The sequence below is a fragment of the Triplophysa dalaica genome, chromosome 9 (genome assembly GCF_015846415.1).
Source record: "Triplophysa dalaica isolate WHDGS20190420 chromosome 9, ASM1584641v1, whole genome shotgun sequence".
Lineage (NCBI taxonomy): Eukaryota > Metazoa > Chordata > Actinopteri > Cypriniformes > Nemacheilidae > Triplophysa > Triplophysa dalaica.
In genome coordinates, this window is record NC_079550.1 from 21045204 (window position 1) to 21072897 (window position 27694).

General features: G+C 38.1%; 1 protein-coding gene across 4 annotated transcripts in view; it reads left to right on the forward strand.

The window, feature by feature from the left end:
- The window catches only part of LOC130429042 (NACHT, LRR and PYD domains-containing protein 12-like), a 50065-nt gene that overhangs the window by 8488 nt on the left and 13883 nt on the right, over window positions 1–27694 (forward strand). For all 4 annotated transcript variants that reach the window (XM_056757396.1, XM_056757398.1, XM_056757397.1 and 1 more), the window contains 14 exons: window positions 375–455; window positions 2844–3017; window positions 3370–3543; window positions 3818–3994; window positions 4799–4972; window positions 6813–6986; window positions 8774–8947; window positions 10311–10460; window positions 11760–11921; window positions 12463–12636; window positions 12917–13090; window positions 13371–13544; window positions 15501–15635; window positions 17207–17380. In XM_056757396.1, coding sequence (XP_056613374.1) covers window positions 375–455; window positions 2844–3017; window positions 3370–3543; window positions 3818–3994; window positions 4799–4972; window positions 6813–6986; window positions 8774–8947; window positions 10311–10460; window positions 11760–11921; window positions 12463–12636; window positions 12917–13090; window positions 13371–13544; window positions 15501–15635; window positions 17207–17380 — 2271 coding nt within the window. The remainder of the gene's footprint in view (window positions 1–374; window positions 456–2843; window positions 3018–3369; window positions 3544–3817; window positions 3995–4798; window positions 4973–6812; window positions 6987–8773; window positions 8948–10310; window positions 10461–11759; window positions 11922–12462; window positions 12637–12916; window positions 13091–13370; window positions 13545–15500; window positions 15636–17206; window positions 17381–27694) is intronic.

The following is a 27694-nucleotide window of genomic DNA, read 5'->3' on the forward strand; positions in this document are numbered from 1 at the left end:
AACACTGAGATACAAGCACCACAAGAGGGCACTCTCCACCTCATGTGGACTACCATGACACACTACTTCCCCCACAATCCTCTGCTGTACTCATTATGTTCTATCAGTTTCACCTGTGCCTCTTTAACCTTGCTTTGTCTATTTATACCCTGTTCTTTCATTTATTCTTTTTGTAGTTTTGACATATGTTACCATTGCTCCTCGTGGGTCTAGTCTCTTATTCTGGTTTTTGTCTTAGTTTTCCTGATGTTTGGGCGGCTATTTGTGTATGACCCCTGACAAAAGTCTGTGCAATCGTAACCAATATTTTTATTCTCTTTAATTCATGTATAAAATGTATCTCTTACACACTCTCAATCCCATTTTATGTACAGATTAAAACAGATACAATTTGTTGGGTCAGATGAATTCCTGCAGAAGCTTCTGCCTGTGGTTAAACAGCACAGATCTGTTGAGTAAGTATTACAATCACTACTTTACTCACAAAGGTTAAACAGCTTACAGATCTTGTAAATGTGATGCATTGGATCAGTGTGTTTTTGTATAGTTAAACGAAGATTATTCAAGACATTTAAAGATAATCACGTGACACGTCATAATGATTTTGGTGTATCGGTTGATGTAGAATAACTTTTATTCATAATGAGAGATTTTTGAGACTTCATTTTAAATATGGCCCCCAACAACATGTACACAAAACTGTATAGATGCATTTTTCTCAAAGAACCAAAAAAGGCTGTGTATTATTATAAGATATTATTTTAGTTATAGCATTGAATACTTTTCTGTTCAATTAATAAATGTTAGTGTTGTTCACTTTCCAATTCCAAAAGCACTCAAAAGTAACTCTATTGTATGTCGCAAAATGAACCCTTTAGGCACCAGCTCAGACTCTAAGGGGCTGTGTCCACCGAGGCGCATTGAAAACGGCAGGAGCTCGGCTGAAAACGACCATTGCAAAACAAATCCAGAGCACCAGTGCTAAGCGGAAAATACGCTATTGACAAATTTTTTAAAAAGCGTTTGAAAATAATTGAAAAAACACGCCAGCCACAGGCATTAAGGCCTTTGTGGAATACACGGCATAATCCAGATATTTTGCCACCATATTTAAACACCCCAAAGAAAAACATTGTTAATGTTAGTTAGAGGGATGCTTTACCGTGCACGGCTTAAGAATAGTCATAGTCTTTAAAATAAATGTTAGAGCTGTCTAAACTGAACAGCTTGCACTGACACATAAGTGTCATTGATTTGTCTCAAAATTCAAACACGTAAAGCTTTTTTGTAATGCTTGTTTGTAAAAAAAGTCACCATGAAACAGAAGTAGCCATATACTTTTTTCCGTATCGTGTATCCGAGTGAAACGGCTTCTGAAATTAGAAAAAAAATGTACGGCGTGCTTTATTTTGCCCTTCCCTTTTGATTAGTTTGTTGTAAGTTGTGGTACCAGGTGGTCTATTGAGACTCCACTGCTGTCGGTCACAGAAGCACTGCAGATAGCCCAGCCACAATCTAAATCCTCGGTCCTGATTCGGCTAGACCCATCTTCAGCTTGACCCATCTTCAGCGTTTGACACTGTCAATCATCACATATTGCTAGCAACCCTGTCATCTCTAGGATTCTCAGGCACTCCTCTCCGCTGGTTCAAATCCTACCTCTCCCGCAGATCCTTCAGGGTGTCATGGAGGGGCTCGCTGTCCACTGCTCACCATATGATCACTGGGGTCCATCAGGGATTTGTGCTAGGACTGCTGCTTTTTTCCATCTACACATCCTTGGGACCCATCATACGGGCACACAGCTTCTTGTATCACTGTTATGCTGACGAAACCCAGATCTACTTCTCGTTTCACCCAGATGATCCACTGTAGCAGCTCGCATCAAAGCCTGCCGAGAAGACATCTCAGCTTGGATGAAAGCGCATCACCTCCAGTTAAACACTGTCAAATCAGAACTACTCATGTTTCCGGCACACCCCACGATGCAACACTATCTTACCATCCAACTTGGCAATACCACAATCACTCTTTCCGAAACAGCCAGGAACCTCGGAGTCATATTTTAATGAACAGCTGTCCTTCAATGATCACATTGCAAAGACAACACGGTCATGCCGATATGCCTTATTTAACATTAGACAGGTTAGACCCTATCTCACGGAGAATCCCGCACAACTCCTTGTCCAGGCCCTTCTAATCTCAAGGTTGGATTACTTCAATGCTCTCCTTGCTGGTCTTCCTGCAAGGGCTAACAAACCCCTCCAGCTGGTTCAGAACGCAGCACGCCTCGTCTTCCAACAGCCCAAAAGGGCATCATGTGACACCCCTTTTCATCTCCCTCCACTTGCTACCGGTTAAAGCCTGTATCAGATTCAAGTCACTTATGCTTGCCTACAGGACTATCACTGGGTCTGCACCGACATACTTTCACACCCTCATACACTCCTACACCCCATCAAGATCTTTGTGTTCAGCAAACCAGCGGTGTCTTGTATTGCCTTCTCATAAGGGCAGTAAATCGTTTTCCCGCTCATTCTCATTCACATTTCCCTGCTGCTGGAACATTCTTCCCAACTCAGTACGGTCAACCACATCTCTTACAACATTCAAAAAACTACTTTAAACCCATCTCTTCAGTGAATATTTGATAGCTAAATGAAGAAAATGTATGACATGTCGCTTATTGCTCCCTGAACTCTTTGTAAGTCGCTTTGTGAATCTAAGTTGGGCCTGTAGGGAACTGCAGGGGAAGCCTAGTCCTTGCTTAATCAATTCACTGTCTTTGAAAACACCCCGAAATGTTTTTATTTTATTTTATGTAAAGTCATTTTTCTCTGCAGCTTAAGTGACTGCAATATCACAGATGAAGGTTGGGCTGCTCTTTCTTCAGCTCTGAGATCATACCCCTCACACCTGAGACATCTGGATCTGTCTCATAATAATGTTGGAGATTCAGGAGTGAAGCTGATCTCTACTGTACTGGAGAATCCTCTCTGTAAACTGGAGAAACTGGGGTAAGATCATTTCTTCTTTGAAAAGGGTAAGGATTTATATGGTTGTGATAGAATAATGTCTTAATAGTTCAGTGGCACATTAAAGCTCAAATCATCAGATCCGCAGGTTCAAGGTTTCTTACCTAAACGCTATGTTTTCCTAACATTTTTTTAATGGGCATTCCTGCTGCTGTACTTTAAACTCTTTACAATTTTTCAAAGTCAAAACACCAATTGGTAGTCAAGTCTACAAGTAACAAATAAAAGAATAAGTTTTTTACAGTTCTTTGTAATTATTGTATAAAACTAACAAAAGGAAACCTAGTTGATCTTCTGTGTGTGGCCTGAGAGTGTGTGTTATTGTTCTCTACAGGTTGAGTCGGTGTAATGTCACAGATGAAGGTTGTGTTGCTCTGACTTCAGCTCTGAGATCAAACCCCTCACACCTGAGACATCTGAATCTGTCTGATAATAAAGTAGGAGATTCAGGAGTGAAGCTGATCTCTGCTGGACTGGAGAATCCTCACTGTAAACTGGAGAAACTTGAGTAAGATCTTCTCTCTGATAGTCACACATATACTGGCATTCAGTAAAATGACTGTATCAAAAATTAACACACCAGAAGATGCAGAATATATAAGATTAAGGAGAGATTTTGATCAGCAAATAGAAATAGATTTCGATGAAAATGACAACTGTGGGTCATGTGCTCAGGTGCAGTTTAAATGTCATTCTGTTCATAATTACCCTCAGATGAAACAACTAAAATATTTATTATCTGAAATTTCCATGTGGTTAAAGTGTGTCATTGTTCTCTGCAGACTGTGTAAGTGTAATATCACAGATGAAGGTTGTGCCGCTCTGTCTTCAGCTCTGAGATCAAACCCCTCACACCTGAGAGAACTCAATCTATACAATAACAATAATGTAGGAGATTTAGGACTGAAGCTGATCTCTACTGTACTGGAGAATCCTCAATGTAAACTGGAGAAACTGGAGTAAGATTATCTCTCTGACAGTCACACATGATGTGGTTCTTTATTCACATGTTTATTTTGATGTTAGAAGTGGAAAACATTTGATACACTTTCTGCAGTGTGCTTTGTGATGATTTTCACAGCGTTCACGTGACGTTAATAATTACAAAGATGTCTTAGTATTTTAATCAATGAACCATGTAAATGACTAGATTCCGTATAGAACGCTAAACCAACGGCAGGAGGTGAAGTCACTGGAAGTGTTTGTGCCGCCATATTGGTATGCCAAACTGACAGAGTCAAATAATCATTTAAATTCACACGTTTTGCAGTGTTCCAGGTGTATGGTTAGTTTTTAGTTTACATACATGTTTAAGTTAATTGTAACTTTGGATGTTTATTTTAGTGTTTATTTTAATTTCGGACTGAATAGCGATGTATACAAGTCATTAAGGTTTGTATTGCACACTATTGTAATGACACTGGTGTAAATGTTTAGAAATAAAGCTTCATATGACTTTAAGAACATAAACAGTGTGTAAGACTTCAGATACAGAACAGGGAACTGGTAAAGTACTGTGTTTCTTTGTCAATAATGATAACTCCGTATTAATATATGGAATATTTGGACATACCAACATGGCAGCACAGTGGCTTCAGTGTAATGATGTCATGAGCAATCCAGTCATTATATAGATCAGTGATTTCGATGGCTAAAAATTCTCTCATCTCAGACAAGATGATACATTTCTTGTAACTCTTGTAATTCTTATAACCATTCCTGCGGAACTGTGCAAGTCAAGTATGTGTTCTTGTTCTCTACAGGTTGTTTTATTGCGATATCACAGATGAAGGTTGTGTTGCTCTGTCTGCAGCTCTGAGATCAAACCCCTCACACCTGAGACATCTGGATCTGTCTGGGAATAATGTAGTAGATTCAGGAGTGAAGCTGATCTCTACTGTACTGGAGAATCCTCACTGTAAACTGGAGACACTGGTGTAAGATCATATCTTCTGAAAAAGGTTTTTTAAGATAGTTATAATAGAATAATGCTAGTTATGATAGTTAGAATTTAGAAGTTAGACATAATTAATATTGCATATAACAATTTATAGTCCGTTTAATATTTGACCTGTGGTTCTCTCTCCTATGTGTGCTTTCGCTGTGCGTGTGTGCGGCGTCTATGTCAATGTGTGTAAGTATGTATGCATATTGTGTGTGTGGAGCATTTGTATGTCTGACTTTTGTTATTTTCACCTTTTTCTTGTTTTTACAGGTATATGCCTTTAGTTGTTTTACTTGTATTCAATGTGTCTCATGTACAGTTGCTTTGTAAAAATGAAAATTGTAAAAGGCGCAATATAAATAAAGTTCAGTTGAGTTAATGCCTTAATAGTTTAGTGGCACATTAAAGCTCAAATCATCAGAGTAGCAGGTTCAAGGGATCTTCTCTAAAAGTGATAGGGAGATTACACATCCCTGAGGTTCACCAGAGTCCCTGTCCAATGTTTTTTGTTCCTTTTCATGGGCGTTCCTTTTCATATTCCTCTAGAGATGTCTGCGTACACACAAACCCGCTAAACTGACTCAAAACGATGTAGTCTACATGCTAAATCAGTATGTGGCGGTGTATTTTCTAACACCGAGATACACTAAAAGCGGAGAAGAAGATTTTTAGCATGTGCATAACTTTACGTGCTGGGGAGATGTCATCGTTTCAAAATATATTCAGAAAGGCTGTACACACGAAAACACAAGGGTGACGTTTTCAGATTTATCCACTACTTATAAACAACTTACAGGTTTACATTAGGCCTCCATTCAATTAAACTTCGTTAGATCCAACATATAACAATTTTAAAAGTGCAAATTCCTATGGTATGATACTCACAAAATACTACTAATGTGTCTTCTGACATTGCATTAGGTATGTTTGACTTGTTGAAATGCTGCAGACCGAGTGGCGAATGTCTGAAATCAGAGTACCACGAGAATGTTTTGAAAGCAAACTGAGATCGATACAAGATCTTGGCGAAAAATTTATGCAACTCTGGATGGGAAAAAATTGACATTCTGGACATTCCGGACCGCAACAGCATGCAGTGTGAAGGCTCTGATCCGTTTACATGGGTGCGGTAAAAAATACGCATGGCAAATGCAAACTGAGTGATGAAACAGCGGTAATTGTTCAGAAAAATCACATCAGAGCCAAAAATCTGAATTGAGCATTTAGGCTTGTTGTGTGACCATAGTCAAACTGGCTCGTTTTAATTTCAGTTTACAGACACCCCAATACCATATTTAAATGAAAATTTTACCCAATGACCCCTTAAATGATTCAATTATATGTTTTTCTTATTTGGTCTTGACCAAACGGACCAGCAGAACCAAACTACAAATAAGAGCAGACTCGTAGTATTTAACAGTGTTATGTTATTACAAAGATACAGTCTTGGCATTTTTCATGAAAATATAAAAATCTTTACTCCGGTTTCCTCCCCTGGTCCAAAGACATGCATGGTAGGTTGATTGGCATCTCTGGAAATATTGTCCGTAGGGTGTGAGTGCGTGAGTGAATGAGTGAATGAGTGAGTGAGTGTGTGTGCCCTGCGATGGCTTGGCACTCCATCCAGGGTGTATCCTGCCTTGATGCCCGATGACTCCTGAGATAGGCACAGGCTCCCATTGACCCGAGGTAGTTCGGATAAGCGGTAGAAAATGGAATGGAATGGAATATAAAAATCTTACATCAGATAAAATGATTAATGTCATCCTTTGAATAGAGTTTTTGTAATAATTACATTTCTGCTAATGAGTGTGTGTCTCTGTTCTCTGCAGATTGAATTGGTGCAATATTACAGATGACGGTTGTGTTGCTCTGACTTCAGCTCTGAGATCAAACCCCTCACACCTGAGACATCTGGATCTATATGGAAATAATGTAGGAGATTCAGGAGTGAAGCTGCTTTCTTATCTAAAGCAGGATCCAGGTTGTAAACTGAATACACTGCAGTGAGTAATAAAAACCTAGTAATATTTTATATTTATTTAAAAATAAATCTCATAATTGACTCAAGTGGCACGATAACCCTTGAACCTCTTATCGTTGAATCAAAACCGTGGCTGTTGTTACACCAAAATCTAGGGTTCTGCTAAATTTCCTCTGGCCATAAAACAACAACATTCCAAAATAAGGTAACCATAAATAATATTGAATCCCTTTGTTGTCACTCAACCATATACACGTGTGTCACTGTAGGTGCAGTTCCGACCAACATGGCAGTATGACTGATATGAGACAGAATTGTAGATTACAAGTATCAAATAATTACATTACTTTAACAACAAGTAAACATTTTGTACAAGTGTTGAATCACAGTAAAACGAATTACACATAATTTACATATAACTACACAGCAGCATATGTACACAGTGTGAATAGTGTACACATAATAATGACACAAAATTAACATATAACTACACAGCAGCATATGTACACACCGAAGTGTACAGTGGTTGGTACGTATTGTGGTATTACAGTAAGACAACAAATCAAAACAAACGTGTACAGGTATGCACGAAACTGAAAGAATGAGTGAACATGCTCAGAGATTTACAGATTACAAAAAGTTAAATTTTCACATTATGTATAACAAATGTTTTTCACTTTGGAAATGGATTTTTCTGTAGTAATGTTAGACATTTTCAAAGATAAAATATGTTATTTTATTAATTTGGTAATACCGTACAGCAGTAAAACATGATTTTTGTGATATAGTAAAACAAATAACACTCCTTTGCATTACAAGTATGAAATAGCCGTATAGTTGTGGGGACATGACCAAAAAAAGCAGGAGACAATGCTTATAGTTCTACAAGAACTTCTTTAATATAAGTGGACATATGCAATAGCGGACCCTCCTCACGGCGGGGCCCCAGCCAGAACTCTAAATTAGCACGAAAAGAGTTTTAACGCTTCCGTATGGCAGTAAATAAATGTTTATGTCTATAACCAGCTTTAACTGCCGTCAAAACATTCCTGTACTCCACTTAAATAGAAAAAGTATTGAAATTAGTTGAGAAATTAAAATGATGTTGGGTTTTATCCAGAAAACTGCAGCTCTACCATTCACTCGTATGTCTTTGTTGTCGGCTTTAGCCCTCACCAATATGGCGGTGGCGTTGACATACGATGCAGCGGACAATAAGGCGTCTAGTTTTTAAACAGAAATGTCAGGCTTCTGAAAAGTACGTTCATTTCTATGCACACAAAACTCTGTTGGGCCTATGTCTATGGGCGCGAGGACCAGGATTAAGAACCCCTAGGCTATGTTTATGTTTGCTAAAATGGTGAAATGTGCTGTAGAATATAGGTGTATCATTTTAGTAATAGATAGAAACCTTATGCAATGACTATAATGCCCCCCTCGTTTGCAGACAGATCCCCTCAAAATTAAAATTCTGGCTACGCCACTGGTACATACAGAAAACATGAGTTATCACAAAATAAATGGCAACGGAGTAATCAGGACCCCCACTCTCACATGAGAAAACAATTGGACACAAAATATTGATTCGAAATATTATTTAGTTAATTTGTAAGATACACATACCAAGTACTCACATTTAACAGACAAAGTTTGGAAAATCAACTTGTATTACCCTATCATGTCTGCTAAATGAACTTGAATTGGCAGTCGTTTATGTCACCAATAAATATAAACGTCCCAAAAAAACACATTGTTAATGCTTAATGTTTGTTTTTATTGAACTTAAGTGTGTATCCTTGTTTTCCACAGCTTAAGTGATTGTTATATCACAGATGAAGGTTATGTTGCTCTGACTTCAGCTCTGAGATCAAACCCCTCACACCTGACAGAACTGAAGTTGTCTAGGGTGAATCTAGGAGATTCAGGAATGAAGCTGCTCTTAGCCGTACTGGAGAATCCTCTCTGTAAACTGGAGAAACTGTGGTAAGATCTTTTCTTCTGAAAAACTTGAAAAGAAAAAAGCTTTTAATGTGGTTATGATAGGATATAAAAACTGTGTGTGTGTGTGCACGCACACCTGGTAGCTACAGACTTGTAGAATGACCCTCATGCAATAGTTTAATTATTATTTATGTTAATGTTAATATCTACAAAGAGCAAGTATGAATATATGCATAAAAATGACTGAATATGACAGATCTCAAGTGATCATATATATGTGACAAATGCTATACGGTTTTAATTACTGTAACTCTGTCTCTCTTTACTTGGACAAGCAGTTTTACTGGCGCTACAGCTCTTTCTGTCTCTTAAAGGGATAGTACAACCAAAAATTCTGTAATTTACTTGCCCTCAGATTGTTCCACACCTGTATAAAAAGGAATTTGTTTTGCTATATATAAAGGAAGCTATTTGGAAGAATGTTAAACAAACCTATCTCATCCCTCGTTGACTCCCATGAAAATACACTAGTCATCATTTGAAGTGGATCAAAAAAGTTAATCAAAATTGTCCTGAGACAAGAACGGGTATTGTTCAAAATTCATGTATAAGCACTTAGGTATAATCAATGTTGTCATCAATGGGATTTCATTCCTCATCACTTTTAATGATGCCCGGATATGATTATTTCTCACATGGTGTGAATTGACTTGTCACACATTTTTTGTGTCAGCAGATGAATAATCTCTGTACTGTAAACCAAGCATGAATTGCATGGTTTAACAAATGCCTGAAACAAGTCATGAATAAAAAACAACAAATGAAGCAAAAGCCTTATGATAACCAGTTCCCAATTTTGGACACCTGTGACAGGTCAATTGGTACCTAGTGACAAACAATCATGTCTGGTGACCATCAAAAGCCATTAAGGATGACATTTCTTTAATGACAACATAGACTTATAACGGACTTTCATGTTATCCACGAATTGTTAAAGAAACACATTTTGAATTTAGAACAACTTTGATGAAAGGTTTTGATCCACTTCAAACGTTGACTAGTATAAATACAGTATATTTTTGTGTAATGCAAAGATCAAAGTGTCAGAAATGTCTCTTTCAATGGATATGCTTTAACCTAATTCAAACATGTAAAGCGAATTCCAAATGGCACTTTTGCGTCCGCCTTGAGTTTCTTCTTCCTCCTGAATGAGAAGAGAAAAAATATATTTAGAAGATGAGAGTGACAAGTGTGAATCACTCACTTAATGCAGATTAAATGTTATTTTGTTAATTGCCCTTACACAAAACAATATTAAAGGAGAGATTAGTTACATTATGAGTAATGTTGTCTGAAATGGCCATGTGGTTTAGGACATTGAAGTGTGTGTTATTGTTCTCTACAGGTTGAATCAGAGTAATATCACAGATGAAGGTTGTGCCGCTCTGTCTTCAGCTCTGAGATCAAACCCCTCACACTTGATAGAACTGGAACTGTCTCAGAATTATTTCAGAGAGTCAAGAGTAAACCTGATCTCTCATCTGATGAGAAGACGGTAAGTAGTAATCGAATAATGTTCATTTATTTCATCCAGTTAAATCAAGTGTTGTAATAATAAGCTCTATAGTTTAGTCTCTCTAAGTTTCTCTACCTTAAACTGCTATATTTCATTTCACTCATATTTTTACTGATAAACTATGCTTTTATTTATGTTTTTATTATTTAGAGATCAGACATACAATATAATTCAGTAACATTGGTTCAAACAATAACAATGAGTAGCATTAATACAGTATTTATTGTGTTAGGGATAATGTGCATCCAGCTAGCTTATTTGTAAAAATGCAAACCTACCATAATGGAAACCTGTTTATCAGCTATCGGTGGCAACTTTCCTACCTTAACTTCTAACATTTGACTGACAATTTTCTCAAAATCTATTTAAATTACTTTATTAAAAGTTTAAGTCGCTTTAAATAAATTGTCTTCTAAATGAATGCAAGTCTTCATTCATGTTGCCACTAAATTTAAACACCCCAAAGAAAAGAAATTTCATGCTGCCAGATAATCCACTTGATGTCTCAATCGGACAGAAAAGCCTTTATGTAAACACCTTAATCAATCTGATTGAGGTCGATTGAAATTACGACCGGATTGAAAGGGGTGGTTTAGGCCTAAATAAATCCGATCAGGTGTAAAAAATGAGGCATGTTAACGCTTGAATAAGAGTGTTTTCTTATTTCAATCAAATTAAAAATATACTTTGTGCACATATAGGGCTGCATATGTCTTAAACATAAAAATCTGACAAATCGTACCACCATAAAATGTTTAATCCATGGCAATTGCACACACATTAATAAAGGAATGGGGACACGTGCTGTACGTTCTACAGGACTTGTCTTCTTTTATAACATTACATAAAGAAAAAAAAGAATGATGTGTTATCCAAAAACTTTGTTTTCATTCCAAATGTGAAAATGCCGTGTGGTGTTAGACATTGTGTGCAGTGTTGCCAGGTCCCGCTACGTTTAAAGTATGAGGACAAATTTGTAGTTTGATAAGTGGGGTATGCAAGGTCATTTGAGCTAGATTTTTATCGTTTTTGTTATGCGATTCTGGCAATACTAGCTGTCTGCATGGAGCGTTCACACAAGTTCTCTTTAGAATATATTTCATGTATGTGTTAAAGGGTTTTTGAATCATTTGTAAACAGCACTTTGATAATCTGTTTCATATTTCAGTTTTAAAATTAAATCGGCTTGACAAAAATGGGTGCATGTAAACCTAACAAATTGTTGAAGTTTGTTAAAATGTTTTTATTGAGCTAATCTCTGTGTGTTGTTCTCTGCAGCTTCCATGGTAATGATACAGCTCAACAGAGTACTGGTCTGACTTCAACTCTGAGATCATACGCCTCTGAACAGAAAGAGATTCAGAATAAATTAGGAGATTCAGGAGTGAAGCTTATCTCTACTGTACTGGAGAATCCTCACTGTAAACTGGAGAAACTGAGGTAAGATTATAGTCTCAAGTGATCATATAAATGTGACAAATGCTAGTAGGATTTAATTAACTCTCTCTCTTCACATGCAGTTTTACTGCTGCTGCAGCTCTTTCTCCACTTTTTCCGTAAAGGTGTTTGTATAAGAGTCATGTGGTTGTCCTTCTTGTCCTGCCTTCCTCGTTACAGTCTGCGCCTGTGTCCTTTTTCCTTGTCATATAGTTCATTTGCTTCCAGTCATCGATTATTCAGAATTTACTTGTGCAGTTTTATGTTATGTGAATGTTACATGTTATTCCCTAACATGTTTTATGTGAGGGTTCCTTACATCCCACATTTATGGAACTTGAATCTGTAAAAGCATAGCTCAGCCATATCTCCTCGTCTGTTGATGTATTTTATTGCACAACAATGTTGGGTATTAAGGCTAAACAAAAGAAATCACTAACTTCTTTATCTGGCCGACACTCTGAATAGAGTTGTTTTGACACATGAAAACTCTTGATAAGGCTCTGTAAAGTGTTTTTGAAGTGTGTGTTATTGTTCTCTACAGGTTGAGTCGGTGTAATATCACAGATAAAGGTTGTGTTGCTCTGACTTCAGCTCTGAGATCAAACCCCTCACACCTGAGACATCTGGATCTGTCTGTTAATAAAGTAGGAGATTCAGGAGTGAAGCTGATCTGTGATGTACTGGAGAATCCTCACTGTAAACTTGATACACTGAAGTAAGATTATCTCTCTGAGTTACACAAGACATAATACAGTTGTACATTCACATGTTTGTTTATTTATAACAGTTTAACAGATGTGACTTAGTGTGTACAGTGTGTGTTTAGATGATTTTCAAAGCTTTATCGTGCCGATTTTTCATGCAAAGTAAATGAAATAGATTAATATGAAGATCTCAGACAATTTTAATGATCTCAGACAAGATGATTAATATTATTGTAACATGTTTATTTAATAATGAGATTCCTGCTAAGTGTGTGTTATTGTTCTCTACAGGTTGTGGATGTGTAATATCACAGATGAAAGTTGTGTTGATCTGACTTCAGCTCTGAGATCAAACCCCTCACACCTGAGACATCTGGATCTGTCTGATAATAAAGTAGGAGATTCAGGAGTGAAGCTGATCTCTACTGTACTGGAGAATCCTCACTGTAAACTTGATTCACTGAAGTAAGATTATCTCCCTGAGTTACACAAGACATAATACAGTTGTACATTCACATGTTTGTTTATTTATAACAGTTTAACAGATGTGACTTAGTGTGTACAGTGTGTGTTTAGATGATTTTCAAAGCTTTATCGTGCCGATTTTTCATGCAAAGTAAATGAAATAGATTAATATGAAGATCTCAGACAATTTTAATGATCTCAGACAAGATGATTAATATTATTGTAACATGTTAATTTAATGGCATTGTTGTTACTGAGTGTGTGTTTTTGTGCTTTACAGGTTGAGGAGGTGTAAGATCACCGATGAAGGTTTTGTTGCTCTGACTTCAGCTCTGAGATCAAACCCCTCACACCTGAGACATCTGGATCTGTCTGATAATAAAGTAGGAGATTCAGGAGTGAAGCTGATCTCTACTGTACTGGAGAATCCTCTCTGTAAACTGGAGACACTGACGTAAGATCATCTATCTGATAGTCACACATGTACTGAGACTCAGGTGCTGTTAACACTAGCCCCTTGTTGCAGAAAAACAGTGTTTTAAAATGAAAACGGTCCTCGTTTATACGGCCGTTCCAAATACGTTTCGGGAAAAAAAACTACGTTTACACTAGACTAACGAAAACACAGGTCACATGACCATTCAGGCACACAGGGCATACACAAACAAATGTAAACAGTTATATGGGCATGCCTACAAGTTGGTTGTCGATGACAGTTGCCATGTGTTCGAAATCGCCTACTTCCTTACTAAATAGTAGGTGAATGGAGTATGAGTCACGAGTAGTATGTCAGAAACCTCTGTATGGAAAACACTAGGCGTGACATACCTGGGCGGCTCTTCTGCTTGGGCCGAGGTTTGTGAGAGTGAATTGGATGGACACTATCCCATGATGCCACGGTAGCTGAGCAACGATCAAATTTCAAAATGAACTAAACAAAAATAGTGTAAAACAGTAAGGCAGATATCCGTTTTCAAGTGTGAGTACCCATAAAGGAATTTCACGTGTCTAAATTTAACTTTTTATTAACGGCAGCGTACAAGTTGTTGTTAATACATCATAGGTCAAGGAGTATACGGGTCACATGACCATAAAACATGGGGAATGCAGTATGTCGGAAATGTATTTCTACTACCCCCATACATACTACAAAGAACATTAGTTACTGCTTTAATGGTCAAAAGGTTGGTTCTTATTCAAATTCAGTACATACTGTCATAAAATGCGATTTCAGTCGCAACTTCGGTTGCTAGGCACAGACCGGGTGGCCAGTACAAAATGAACATGATGGCGAGGAAAAGCAAAGAAGTCTTCATGTGGATAGATGAGGTAATCCATGTTATTAGGCTTTTTTTGATTTCACCTGGCGCCAAGCAGACCGATGGATAGATGACATCACAGTACTGAGAGAGCGATTTAAAAGCATATGGCTCTTGATGCTGTAATGTCACCGGCTCCATCAGTGTACGCAGCAATTCATGAAGTCAAAAAGTTTGTTGTTTACACGGCTGCATCCCAAATGCCGCACTTCACGTGGACTTGCGGTGTCCCATTCATCATTTTAGTGCTCAGAAGTCTGTTCGCGAGCTCCGCCTTTGTGCTCTCGATACGGTCTTCTGTCGACTTCACACGGGGCATCACAGACGATCAGGACATGACATCAAAGTACTGTGAGAGCGATTAGAAAGCACTGCTTCCTCTTTCTGGTGTGACAACCTCAAGTCTGTCCCAAAATGCGCTCCCATATGTACCCTTGTGGACTCGTGCCTAGTGCCCTATGGGTCTGCACTTCCTGACATCACCAAGTGTGCCATCTGGGACAGGGCCACGGTCATTGCGAGGCTGGTCATTGTCGCCTTTAGGTAGTGTTAGGGCTCATATGACGGATTTAACAAATCAGAGAAGCAAACACAATGATACAGATGACCAATCAGTGAGCGAATGTGTGCAACCACACCTGCGTATTCTGAAGTCTCTGTTTACACAACCCCTGAGTTTTTCAACTAAAACTGGGTCTGCAGTTTCCGATTTTGGGGTTCGACAAACTCCGAAAAATGTAAATGCTAGAAGTAACCATGGCAAAAGTTCTGCGTTTTTAAAAGAAAGCTCACTAGTGTAAACGTTAGCATTAATAAATCAGACCATTTCAAAACTATTTTCTGTTTTTAAAGTTAGATGTTTAAGTAAAAATATCATTTTTGATTTCTTATTGTCTAGTTCATCAAAACAGGTTTATATTCATGTTTAAACAACACAATCCAAATGTTTTCTAGTAATCTGATGATGCGAATAACATTTCTGTCACTTCACATCAAAAGATGATTGTCACTTACGTACAGTAACATATTTATTTAATAATGACTTTCCTGCTGAAGTGAGAGACTGAAGTGTGTGTTATTATTCTCTACAGGTTGAACTGGTATAAGATCACAATCACAGATGAAGGTTGTGTTGATCTGACTTCAGATAAGACTCTAGGAGATTCAGGAGTGAAGCTGATCTCTACTGTACTAGAGAATCCTCACTGTAAACTGAAGACACTACAGTAAGATCATCTCTCTGATAGTCACACACACTCATCACACAACATTTATTCATGTTCAGCAGTGCTTCATCTTAAAATATAAATAATTTAAACTGTAAATGTGTTGGAAGAAGAAAGATCAGTGGGTGAAAATATCTGAGTGACTGTGACAAGGGCCAGATAGAGATGATAGAGACTGGGTCAGCTCATGTGTAAAACACTTTGATCTGTCAGTGTTCCTCATTCCTGGTGAATGGACATCAGGGTCAGAGGTGCCCAAGACTTACTGATGAACATGTGGAGTGAAATCGAGCTTGTCTGATCTTATTTATTGTTTTCCTGATGAATACTGTACGTTCAAAAGAATAAATCCATATAGACTTGATTTCAAAGCCGCAATCCACAGCTCTGATGAGGAACATTCAGGCTCAAAGCTTTCCTGTCGCTCAGTAGTATGAGCATTGCGTTAACAACCAAAGGTTGTGGGTTCGATCCCAGGGGATTGCAAATACCTATGTAAAATGTATACAATAAAGCAATATAAGTCGCTTTGGATAAAAGCGTCTGCTGAAAGCCGTTCGACTCTAAAACATAACCACCCCACATAAGTTTGCTTTTGGTTCTTTTGTATTATGATGTCATGCTGTTTTGTGTTTCTACTTCAATTTTTCCATTTAAAGACCTTTTTCCTTAAAGGGATAGTTCACTCAAAAATATTATAATTTCTGTTCATTCAAATTGTATTTATTCCAACATCATTTATTTAACCTTGTTGTGGAAAATCTGTTTATGACTATCAAGATTTTTGACAAATGTCTCCGTGTTTTTTTCCATAAAAATTAAAGTTAATAGGGTTCAATGTTGTTTGGTACGACGGCGTTTAAGTGCCACTTAAAAAAAAAAAAAGATTTTGAGAATAAAGTCGAAATGTTACGAGAATAAAGTCGAAATGTTACGAGAATAAAGTCGAAATGTTACGAGAATAAAGTCGAAATGTTACGAGAATAAAGTCGAAATGTTACGAGAATAAAGTCGAAATGTTACGAGAATAAAGTCGAAATGTTACGAGAATAAAGTCGAAATGTTACGAGAATAAAGTCGAAATGTTACGAGAATAAAGTCGAAATGTTACGAGAATAAAGTCGAAATGTTACGAGAATAAAGTCGAAATGTTACGAGAATAAAGTCGAAATGTTACGAGAATAAAGTCGAAATGTTACGACCATTTTTAACGTGGCACTAAAACGCCATCGTAGTTTGGTTCTTCCAAATATCTTCTTCTAAGTTCTGCAGAAGTTAGAAAGTCTGACATGAGGGTGAGTAAATGATGACAGTTTGATGAGAGTTTTTTTATAAATCTGTTGTTTTCACTAATGATATCAACAATCAAATCACAGTAACAAAGCGAGTACAGTATAAGACTATTGCAATCTCTGAAAAAAATGAAAAATATTGCCGCCTTTGTTATCTGCAAAATTTCAGAAATATATCTAGAGATCTTTTTTGACAATATCACACACCCCTAATGTTTAATTAATAATGTCATTATTGCTGAAGTGTGAGACTGAAGTGTGTGTTATTGTTCTCTACAGGTTGAGTCAGTGTAATATCACAGATGAAGGTTGTGTTGCTCTGACTTCAGCTCTGAGATCAAACCCCTCACACCTGAGACAACTGAATCTGTCTGTGAATAATCTTGGAGATTCAGGAGTGAAGCTGATCTGTGATGTACTGGAGAATCCTCTCTGTAAACTGGAGACACTGAGGTTAGATCATCTCTCTGATAGTCCCACATGTACTGAGACTTAGGTGCTGTTAACACAAGCCCATTGTTGCACAAAAACAGTGTTTTAAAGATTAAGTAGCATGAGATCATGAAAATGACATTTCATGCAGTCTATTATGTCTCCGTGTTTGAAAGTAAGCTGGCTGCCAAGTCTGAAAGTGAATAAATAACAAAGTTATTTGCTTGTTAAAATGGGAGTCGACTCTAATGTAAAGCTCGTTATAATGTTTCATAACGTCGACTTTCTGAAAAGCTCTATGTACCATTACAAATAATAGTACTGCCAACGTATTAACATTATTTAAAGAAAAAATTATATTTTATTTCATTGATGAGCAAAAGCACGACATGCATGTTGTCACACTGGGAGTTTTTATGACAAGAGTTGTCACTTGCCACTGACAAACATCCTGCTCCAGTCGTGGTGGAGTTTGTTGTGGATTAGAGTCTTCTGATGCTTCCTCGTCAGACTTGGGCTCAAATTGGTAAAATTGCCGCCATCTCTAGCTACACATATAATATACATGACATCCAACCATATGTAAACCGTAATCCCGTAATAATGGTAGTGGGGTTCCATTTGCGACAAATGATGAACGCGTTTGACCAAATCACAACAGACTACACCATCTGACCAATCAAATGACACAATGTTAGCGGGTAGGCGGGGGCAAGACGGTTGACCATTGGAACGAATCATTTGAGAGTCAGTCAAGAAGTAAAGTACGAATAACTGCCTATTATTACGAGATTATAGTGTTTTTACACATTGTATTTACATAAACTTGTTGTTGGACACTCCATAAACCAAAGTAGGACCTTAAAACCCATATGCTACCTACTCTTTAAAATGAAATCGGTCCTCGCTTATACGGCCGTTCCAAATGCGTTTCGGAAAAAAAACTATGTTTACACTAGACTATCGAAAACACTGGTCACATGACCATTCAGGCACACTGGGTATGCACACACAAATGTAAATGGTTATATGGGCATGCCTACAAGTTGGTTGTCGATGACAGTTGCCATGTGTTCGAAATCGACTACTTCATTACTATACAGTAGGTGAACTGAGTATGAGTCACTAGAAGTATGTCCGAAACCTCAGTATGGAAAAAACAGTAGGCGAGAAATAACTGGATGGTCTTCTGTTTGGGCCGAGGTTTGTGAGAGTGAATTGGATGGACACTATCCCATTAGGGCACGGGAGCTGAGCAACGATCAAATTTCAAAATGAACTAAACAAAGCGTATAACTATAAGGCGGATATCCGTTTTCAAATGTAAGTACCCATAAAGGAATTTCACGTAACTAAATTTAACTTTTTATTAACGGCAACGTACAAGTTGTTGTTAATACATCGTAGGTCAAGGAGTAAACGGGTCACATGACCATAAAACATGGGGAATGCAATATGTCGAAAATGTATTCGTACTACCCCCACACACATACTACAAAGAACATTAGTTACTGCTTTAATGGTCAATAGGTTGGTTCTTATTCAAATTCAGTACATACTGTCATAAAATGCGATTTCAGACGCAACTTTGGTTACTAGCGGTGTTGGGTAAGTTACTTTAAAAAAGTAATTAATTACTAATTACATCATCAATGTTGTATTTAAAATACTTTTCTAATTACTCTGTCTGAAAAATAGTTTAATTACTCGATAAGTAATTTAACTAATTACTTTTAAATAGTTTATCATGGAATGTTAATGTTAATAATTACACAGCTCATTTGGAAGCCTGATTCTGATTAGCCAGTTACGACATTACAAGGATTGTTCTTTTAAGTTAGAGCTTTTCCTCTCGGAAGGTCAGCATATGATAAAAATGAGCTATTAAAATATTTCATATTCACATTTTATGATTTTGTCATGTGGCAAGTAGATGTGTACTAAGAGAGATAATGTACAAGCACCTGTCTGTTATCGCGAAATAAGTCCCTTCAGTGTGATACAAGTATAGAATAGTTTAGCCTTTAAGCTTTTTAAAACATTTTATCTTTATTAAAACATACTTTAATACTTAAAGGTAACCTTCTTTAGTTAACAGTTATAATATCTCTACAAAATTTATGAATAAAAAATTATTAATTATTAAGTTACATAAAAAACACAAAAAAGCTTAACTTAAGAAAAGTTAAACATGACAAGTATAAACTGTAAACATGAGACTTTCTTTCAAAGCATACATAATGTATGCAGTTATGTGTTCTTACGAAATGAACTAATTTCTACTTCACTGAAACCTTTAGTTAACAAACAGAATACCTCAGAAAAATATCTGAATAACAAAAACTATACAATTACGGCATAATATCAAGCTGGAAATGTTTTCTTCTTTTCAAAGCTGTGAGCACCATAGTTCATGCCTACTGTATGTAGTGATATGTTTTTCAGCAAAATCTCATATGTACTACTCAGCTGACAATGCTGCCTTGTTTTTGAAAAAATGGTTGTATCTCATTTATTTAAAAATCTCAAAACGTTTGCTTGACAGTCTGTTCCGTCCCGGAATGAGCACAAGATTGCCCAGGATAAAAAGCCTTTCCACTGGTGCGCTTGATGATGTGGCTGTGTTGTACCTCAGTGAAATGGCCTTAATCCTGGGAAACTGTCTAAGAACACCCAGCTCAGACCCTGCAGATTTCAAATATTCCACCTCTGTTTCAGCAGAGTATGTACAGTCCTCCTCCTACTCAAATGAAAAAAAGTCATCAGTGGAGTCAGCAGGCTTCTTGTGATCTTGAGCATTATACTGTCGGTCTTCAAGAGGCAACCCACAGCACTCTATAGTAAGCATTGCCCTAACCATGTCTTTTTTTCTTTTTTGGCAAAGTGACTGCACCCAGGAGAGCTTCCTTTTGGTCCATCATAGTGGAAAATCGTACCTTGATTGCCTACGAGAAAAAAAACACATCAGACCCTTTTCAGACACTAAAACATAAGAGTTTGACATAAAATACTACAAAATAATAATACAATGATAATACAAAAATGTATTTAAGCCAAGGGTTAACAAAGGATTGAGCAATTTGTATAAATATTAGATTACCTGAACAATGACATCAGGGAGAGATGCTGTCATCCTAAGCCAAAACTTCTCTATTAACTCTGAAGCCACAGAAGAACGATTTGCTTTTGTCCACAGCGCAGAACACTTTGAAATTGCACTTCTGTAGAGGGCTTTTGACTCATTTGCTTGAAGCCATCTCTCGACATCATGAAAAATTAAGTTCAGTGTGTGTGATGCACACCTTAAGTGTGGAGGAAGAGAAAACTGTCCATCAGAGTCTGTGGTGAGAGTATGCTCAACATCAGTAAATGTCACCTCTTCAACTTCTGATTCATCATCAGAATCAGATTCTTTGAACACTCTAAAAGCTTTGATAAAATTGGACCCGTTGTCTGTCACGGTAGCTGTCCCTTTAGAATTAAGTCCATAAGCCGAATGGACTTGCTCGATTTCATTGCCGATAACATCATACGTGTCTCCAATGTAATGTCATTCCGATAAAGCTTTTATTATGGCTGGCCCAAATGTCGGCAGTCGTGGAAATGTATTCCAAACTCTCAAATGTCCCTTTAAGCTCCATTTCCATTTCAGTGTAACAGTTGTCTAAGTAAGACGAAAACGTCTTTCGATCAGGCAGAGCGGCTTTTTTGGCACACACTGGTATGTTGTGTATTATGCGCCTAAAAGACGGCGATTCTACAGTTAGCAGCGGTAGCATCTCTTCTACTATGTAACCTGCAATCATTTTTTTAAGCTCACCTTCAGACACTTTCTGCGCTGCCGATGTAAAATCCAGTTTTGCGTGCTTAGCAGGGGTGGCCGCACTGCTATATGATGATGAACATGGTGGATCACTTAAAAGTGTTTGTCCATGCAGCCTAGTCAGGTGCTTCAGTAAATTACTTGTGCTAATGACAGCGGCCGATAGTTTTTCTCCCCAGGACATAGATTACATTTTACCGCAGTAAATGGAATATTTCCATTTGTTAAAACAGCCAATCGCTTCTGCCGAGTCCGACATCTTCCACTTCAAACAACAACACCGTTACGGAGCAAACTGGCGCGTAATCACATGCAACTCCACTACCACTAACGATTTTAAAGGGGCTTTTACCTTTAGATGATAGATTTAGATTTAAGACTAAATAATGATTTATTTAAAACAGTTCAATTAATTTTATGTAACGCAAGTACATTATAAGTAACTAATAAAGTAACCTAAAAACGAACAGTAATGCATTACTCTACTTTTTCAGTGGATAAGTAATCTAATTACAGTTACACCCAACACTGGTTACTAGTTACAGACCGGGCGGCCAGTACAAAATGAACATGATGGCGAGGAAAAGCAAAGAAGTCTTTGTGTGGATAGATGGGAAATCCATGTTATTAGGCTTTTTTGATTTTATCCAGCGCCAAGCAGACCGATCGACGTATGACATCACAGTACTGAGAGAGCGATTTAAAAGCATACGTCTCTTGTTTCTCTCTGCTGTAATGTCAACGGCTCTATCAGTGTACCCAGCACTTCACATGGACTTGCGGTGTCCCATTCATCTTTTTAGAGCTCAAAAGTCTGCTCTCGAGCGCCGCCTTTGTGCTCTCGATGCGGTCTTCTGTCGACTTCACGCGGGGCATCACAGACGATCAGCGTATGACATTAAAGTACTGTGAGAGCGATTATAAAGCACTGCTTCCTCTTTCCGATGTGACAACCTCAAGCCTTTCCCAAAATGGGCTTCCATGTACCCTTTTTGACTCGTGCCTAGTGCCCTATGGGTCTGCACTTCCTAACGTCACCAAGTGTGCCATCTGGGACAGGGCCACGGTCATTGTGAGGCTGGTCATTGTCGTCTTTAGTTAGTGTTAGGGCTCATATGACGGATTTAACAAATCAGAGAAGCAAACACAATGATACAGATGACCAATCAGTGAACGAATGTGTACAACCACACCTGCGTATTCTGAAGTCTCTGTTTACACAACCCCTGAGTTTTTCAACTAAAACTGGGTCTGCAGTTTCCGATTTTGGGGTTCGACAAACTCCGAAAAATGTAAATGCTAGAAGTAACCATGGCAAAAGTTCTGCGTTTTTAAAAGAAAGCTCACTAGTGTAAACACAGCATTAGTAAATCATCTCATCATATGGTCGTCAACGAATCTTTATCACGTGACGAAAACGAGCCGAGATGCAACGTAAATGCTGGTCATGTGATGATGACTAAAATTACATGTATAATGAAATATTGTTGACAAATAAAAACGAGACTAAATTTGGTTTTCTAAATAAAAACTATGCTAAAATGACTCTTCAATTGACCAAAACGAGACGAGACAAAATGTTATAACGTTATTTCGTCTGATGCTTTATAGATGCGGAGTGGAGTGCACAGTTAAACAAACAACACGAGTGATGGACGAGGATTTATCTGCGACTGCACTGTATATGGATATGAACAAATGAACTTCATCTCCAGAGTTGCTCTGAGAGTTTATTTTACGTGTTTGATTGAAGCTATCGGCTAACACAAAAACTCAAGCGTCTTCCCAAAGAACCGTCAAAATAAAAGTCCTGTTAAATTGAACACTCAGACAAAAAATACTTTAGTATACAGTGTTTATCAATTTACTACAAGGGCACTGCAATTTTCAATTGCAAATGCTATAGTTCACTATAGTAAAGTTTAAAAACATGATAGTTTCTACTGCAGTTGTACTACAGTTACAGTGAGCACCCTGCTATTTTGCATGTTCTCCCACTTAGAAATCATGGAGGGGTCTGAAATTGTCATCGTAGGTGCATGTCCACTGTGAGAGACATAATCTAAAAAAAAATCTGTATGATACAGCTGCAAATAAGTATTTGAACACCTGAGAAAATCAATGTTAATATTTGGTACAGTAGCCTTTGTTTGCAATTACAGAGGTCAAACATTTCCTGTAGTTTTTCACCAGGTTTGCACACACTGCAGGAGGGATTTTGGTCCACTCCTCCTTACAGATCTTCTCTAGATCAGTCAGGTTTCTAGCCTGTCGCTGAGAAACACGGAGTTTGAGCTCCCTCCTAAGATTCTCTATTGGGTTTAGGTCTGGAGACTGGCTAGGCCACGCCAGAACCTTGATATGCTTCTTACAGAGCCACTCCTTGGTTATCCTGGCTGTGTGCTTCGGGGCATTGTCATGTTGGAAGACCCAGCCTCGATCCATCTTCAATGCTCTAACAGAGGGAAGTAGGTTATTCCCAAGAATCTCGCAATACACGGCCCTGGTCATCCTCTCCTTAATACAGTGCAGTCGCCCTGTCCCATGTGCAGAAAAACACCCCCAAAGCATGATGCTACCACTCCCATGCTTCACAGTAGGGATGGTGTTCTTGGGATGGTACTCATCATTCTTCTCCCTGCAAACACGTTTAGTGGAATTATGAACAAAAAGTAAAATTTTGGTCTCATCTGACCACATGACTTTCTCCCATGACTCCTCTGGATCATCCAAATGGTCATTGGCAAACTTAAGATGGGCCTGGACATGTGCTGGCTTAAGCAGGGGAACCTTCCGTGCCATGTATGATTTCAAACCCTGACGTCTTAGTGTATTACCAACAGTAACCTTGGAAACAGTGGTCCCAGCTCTTTTCAGGTCATTGACCAGCTCCTCCCGTGTAGTTCTGGGCTGATTTCGCACCTTTCTTAGGATCATTGAGACCCCACGAGGTGAGATCTTGCATGGAGCCCCAGTCCGAGGGAGATTGACAGTCATGTTTAGCTTCTTCCATTTTCTAATGATTGCTCCAACAGTGGACCTTTTTTCACCAAGCTGCTTGGCAATTTCCCTGTAGCCCTTTCCAGCCTTGTGGAGGTGTACAATTTTGTCTCTAGTGTCTTTGGACAGCTCTTTGGTCTTGGCCATGTTAGTAGTTGGATTCTTACTGATTGTATGGGGTAGACAGGTGTCTTTATGCAGCTAACGACCTCAAACAGATGCATCTAGTTTAGGATAATAAATGGAGTGGAGGTGGACATTTTAAAGGCAGACTAACAGGTCTTTGAGGGTCAGAACTCTAGCTGATAGACATGTGTTCAAATACTTATTTGCAGCTGTATCATACAAATAAATAGTTGAAAAAAATCATACATTGTGATTTCTAGATTTTTCTTTTAGATTATGTCTCTCACAGTGGACATGCACCTACAGTTGTGTTTAAAATTATTCAACCCCCAATGCTGTAAATGGTTTTAGGGAATTTAGTGTACATTTGTAATTGTATTCAGAATGAAATCCTACAAGGACTTCTTAAAGAACCATATGCAACTAAAATGACATCAATTAGTTTTGTAATACAGTAGTAAATGTTTCTTTTGTGAATTCTTCATTGACATAATTATTCAACCCCTTAAAGACTACCACTCTGAAGAACAGAGGTTCAATGAAGTGTTTTCAATCAGGTATTGAAAACACCTGTGGATATCAGGGAGCAGCAATAAAGCCTAATAAGCACCAATTAGGCAGCTTTAAAATGACTGTGATACTCAGCTCCTTCTAGACATTTACTGGTGTGGTTACAAACATGGTGAGGTCAAGAGAATGGTCCAGGGAGAACAGGTGATTACTCTTCACAGGAAGGGCAATGGCTATAAGAAGATTGCAAAGATGTTAAACATACCAAGAGACACCATAGGAAGTATCATTCGCAAATTCAAGGCAAAGGGCACTGTTGAAACGCTACCTGGTCGTGGCAGAAAGAAGACGCTGACTTCGACTGCTGTGCGCTACCTGAAGTGTAGAGTGGAGAAAAGTCCCTGTGTGTCTGCTGAGGAACTGAGAAAAGATTTGTCAGATGTGGGTACTGAAGTTTCTGCTCAGACAATACGGCGCACCCTGCGTAATGAAGGCCTCCATGCCAGAACTCCCAGGCGCACCCCCTTGCTGTCCCCAAAGAATAAGAAGAGTCGACTGCAGTATGCCAAAAGTCATGTGGACAAACCACAGAAGTTTTGGGATAGTGTTCTGTGGACTGATGAACAAAATCAGAACTGTTTGGGCCCATGGATCAACGTTATGTTTGGAGGAGGAAGAAGAAGAAAAGAACACCTTGCCTACTGTGAAGCATGGCGGGGGGTCAATCATGCTTTGGGGCTGTTTTGCTTCTGCAGGTACTGGGAGGCTCAGCGTGTGCAAGGTACCATGAATTCTCTTCAGTACCAGGAGATATTGGATGACAATGTGATGCAGTCCGTCACAAATCTGAGGCTTGGAAGACGTTGGACCTTTCAACAGGACAATGATCCCAAGCATACCTCCAAGTCCACTAGAGTATGGTTGCAGATTAAAGGCTGGAACATTTTGAAGTGGCCATCAGTCACCAGACTCAAATCCGATTGAGAACCTCTGGTGGGACTTAAAGAAAGCAGTTGCAGTGCGCAAGCCTAAGAATGTGACTGAACTGGAGGCTTTTGCCCATGATGAATGGGCGAAGATACCCGTAGATCGCTGCAAGACACTTGTGTCAAGCTATGCTTCACGTTTAAAAGCTGTTATAACTGTAAAAGGATGTTGTACTAAGTGAGATTGAATGTCACTTGGGAGTTGAATAAAACTGATAATGATGTGAGCTCAGAAAAGACATTTGTGGTTATTTCATTATAAATGTTATGTTATATTTGTCTGACCTACACGTGCCTCTTTGATTTAATTGTAAGCAGGATGACTGAATGATCATAATCAATGTCAAACCGACCAAAACAATCAATTTCAGTGGGGGTTGAATAATTTTGAACACAACTGTACGATGACAATTTCAGACCCCTCCATGATTTCTAAGTGGGAGAACATGCAAAATAGCAGGGTGTTCAAATACTTATTTTCCTCACTGTATTAAGTTGGACAAATATACCACTATTGTAAAGTAAAAAAGGAAAAACACACAAATTAAAAACATTTAAACAAATTTAGGGAGTGTAAAAATTATATGGCCCAAATTTATCCATCTGTATGTAACATGAATGTCTTTTGTCAGTTTCCTGCCTTTTCATGATGAACTGCACTTGCATGATTTTTTTTTTAAGAGGACAACAGATGATTTATACACGTGATCGTAGTGTTTGGCCTGTGTTACCAAACTTTAAACCTCTCTAGCTCTAGTGCTTTGTGCAAAAAAAATCTTCATTAATTTACTATGCTACTACAGAGCAATGAGGGCAGTCACTCTTTTCTTGCTGGTTCTTTGCAATGCTGGCAAATGTAACCTTCCAGTTGACGTGTGAAATCACTTCCATTTGTTTTATTAATAAAGGATATTGGAAGTAAAAACAGTCTGGGTTATGACAAATATTTGATTTTAATAGTCACACAGAAAAATACAATTTGTATAGGAAAAAGATGCATTGAAAATCGTTTTATCGTCGCATCACAGCCACTTACACTTACTCACAATGTCACTTACTTTCAAGCACCAATAAAAAACAGCGTTCATGAATACTGTAGTCAAGTACTGAGTGTGCACATTCAGAGTGTGATGTGTTGACCACTAGAGAAAGAGTGCGATTAAAGGAGTAGTTCACCTTCAAAATGAAAATGCTCTCATCATTTACTCGTATCTTGTCATTTCAAACCTGTGTCACTTTCTTTCTTCCGCGGAACAAAAAGGAAGATATTTTGAAGAATGTTGTTAACAGCCCCCTATTCACTTGCATTGGTTACTATAGAAGTGAATGGGGGGCTGCGCTGTTGTTTTGTCAAAATTTTTCAAAATATTTTCATTTGTGTTCTGCAGAAGACAAAAAGTCATACAGGTTTGAAATGACAAGTGGTGTGTAAATGATGACAGACTCTACTCGTGAACTACTCCTTTAATATTTCAGCCGATCGCTCTGTCTCTGTCAGCTCAGTGTCTGCTCGGGTTCAGTGGTGCTTGTGCGAGTGAACACACAGCATACAACGAGTGATGTTACTGGAGGCAGGGCTTGAGACTAACTTTTTGCACTGGCTACACCGGTGCGCCTTACTTTTTCTCTTAGGTGCACCAGCACAAAAGTTAGGTGCACCCAAATTTTAGACCGCATCGCATTTAACGCATTTAACGCCTTTAACATTGAACTGGTTTTACCAGTAAAAAAGTTTTTAAATGTCCATATAGGAGACTTGATTCACTAACAATTACAATCTGTTTAGGTTCTTTATTTGAAGCAAAAATCTACAAGAAAGGTTACTTACTTAAAAAGTTTTGCTGCTTAAAGTGCTTCACTGAACTGAAAATTACTTAAAAGATCTCAAGA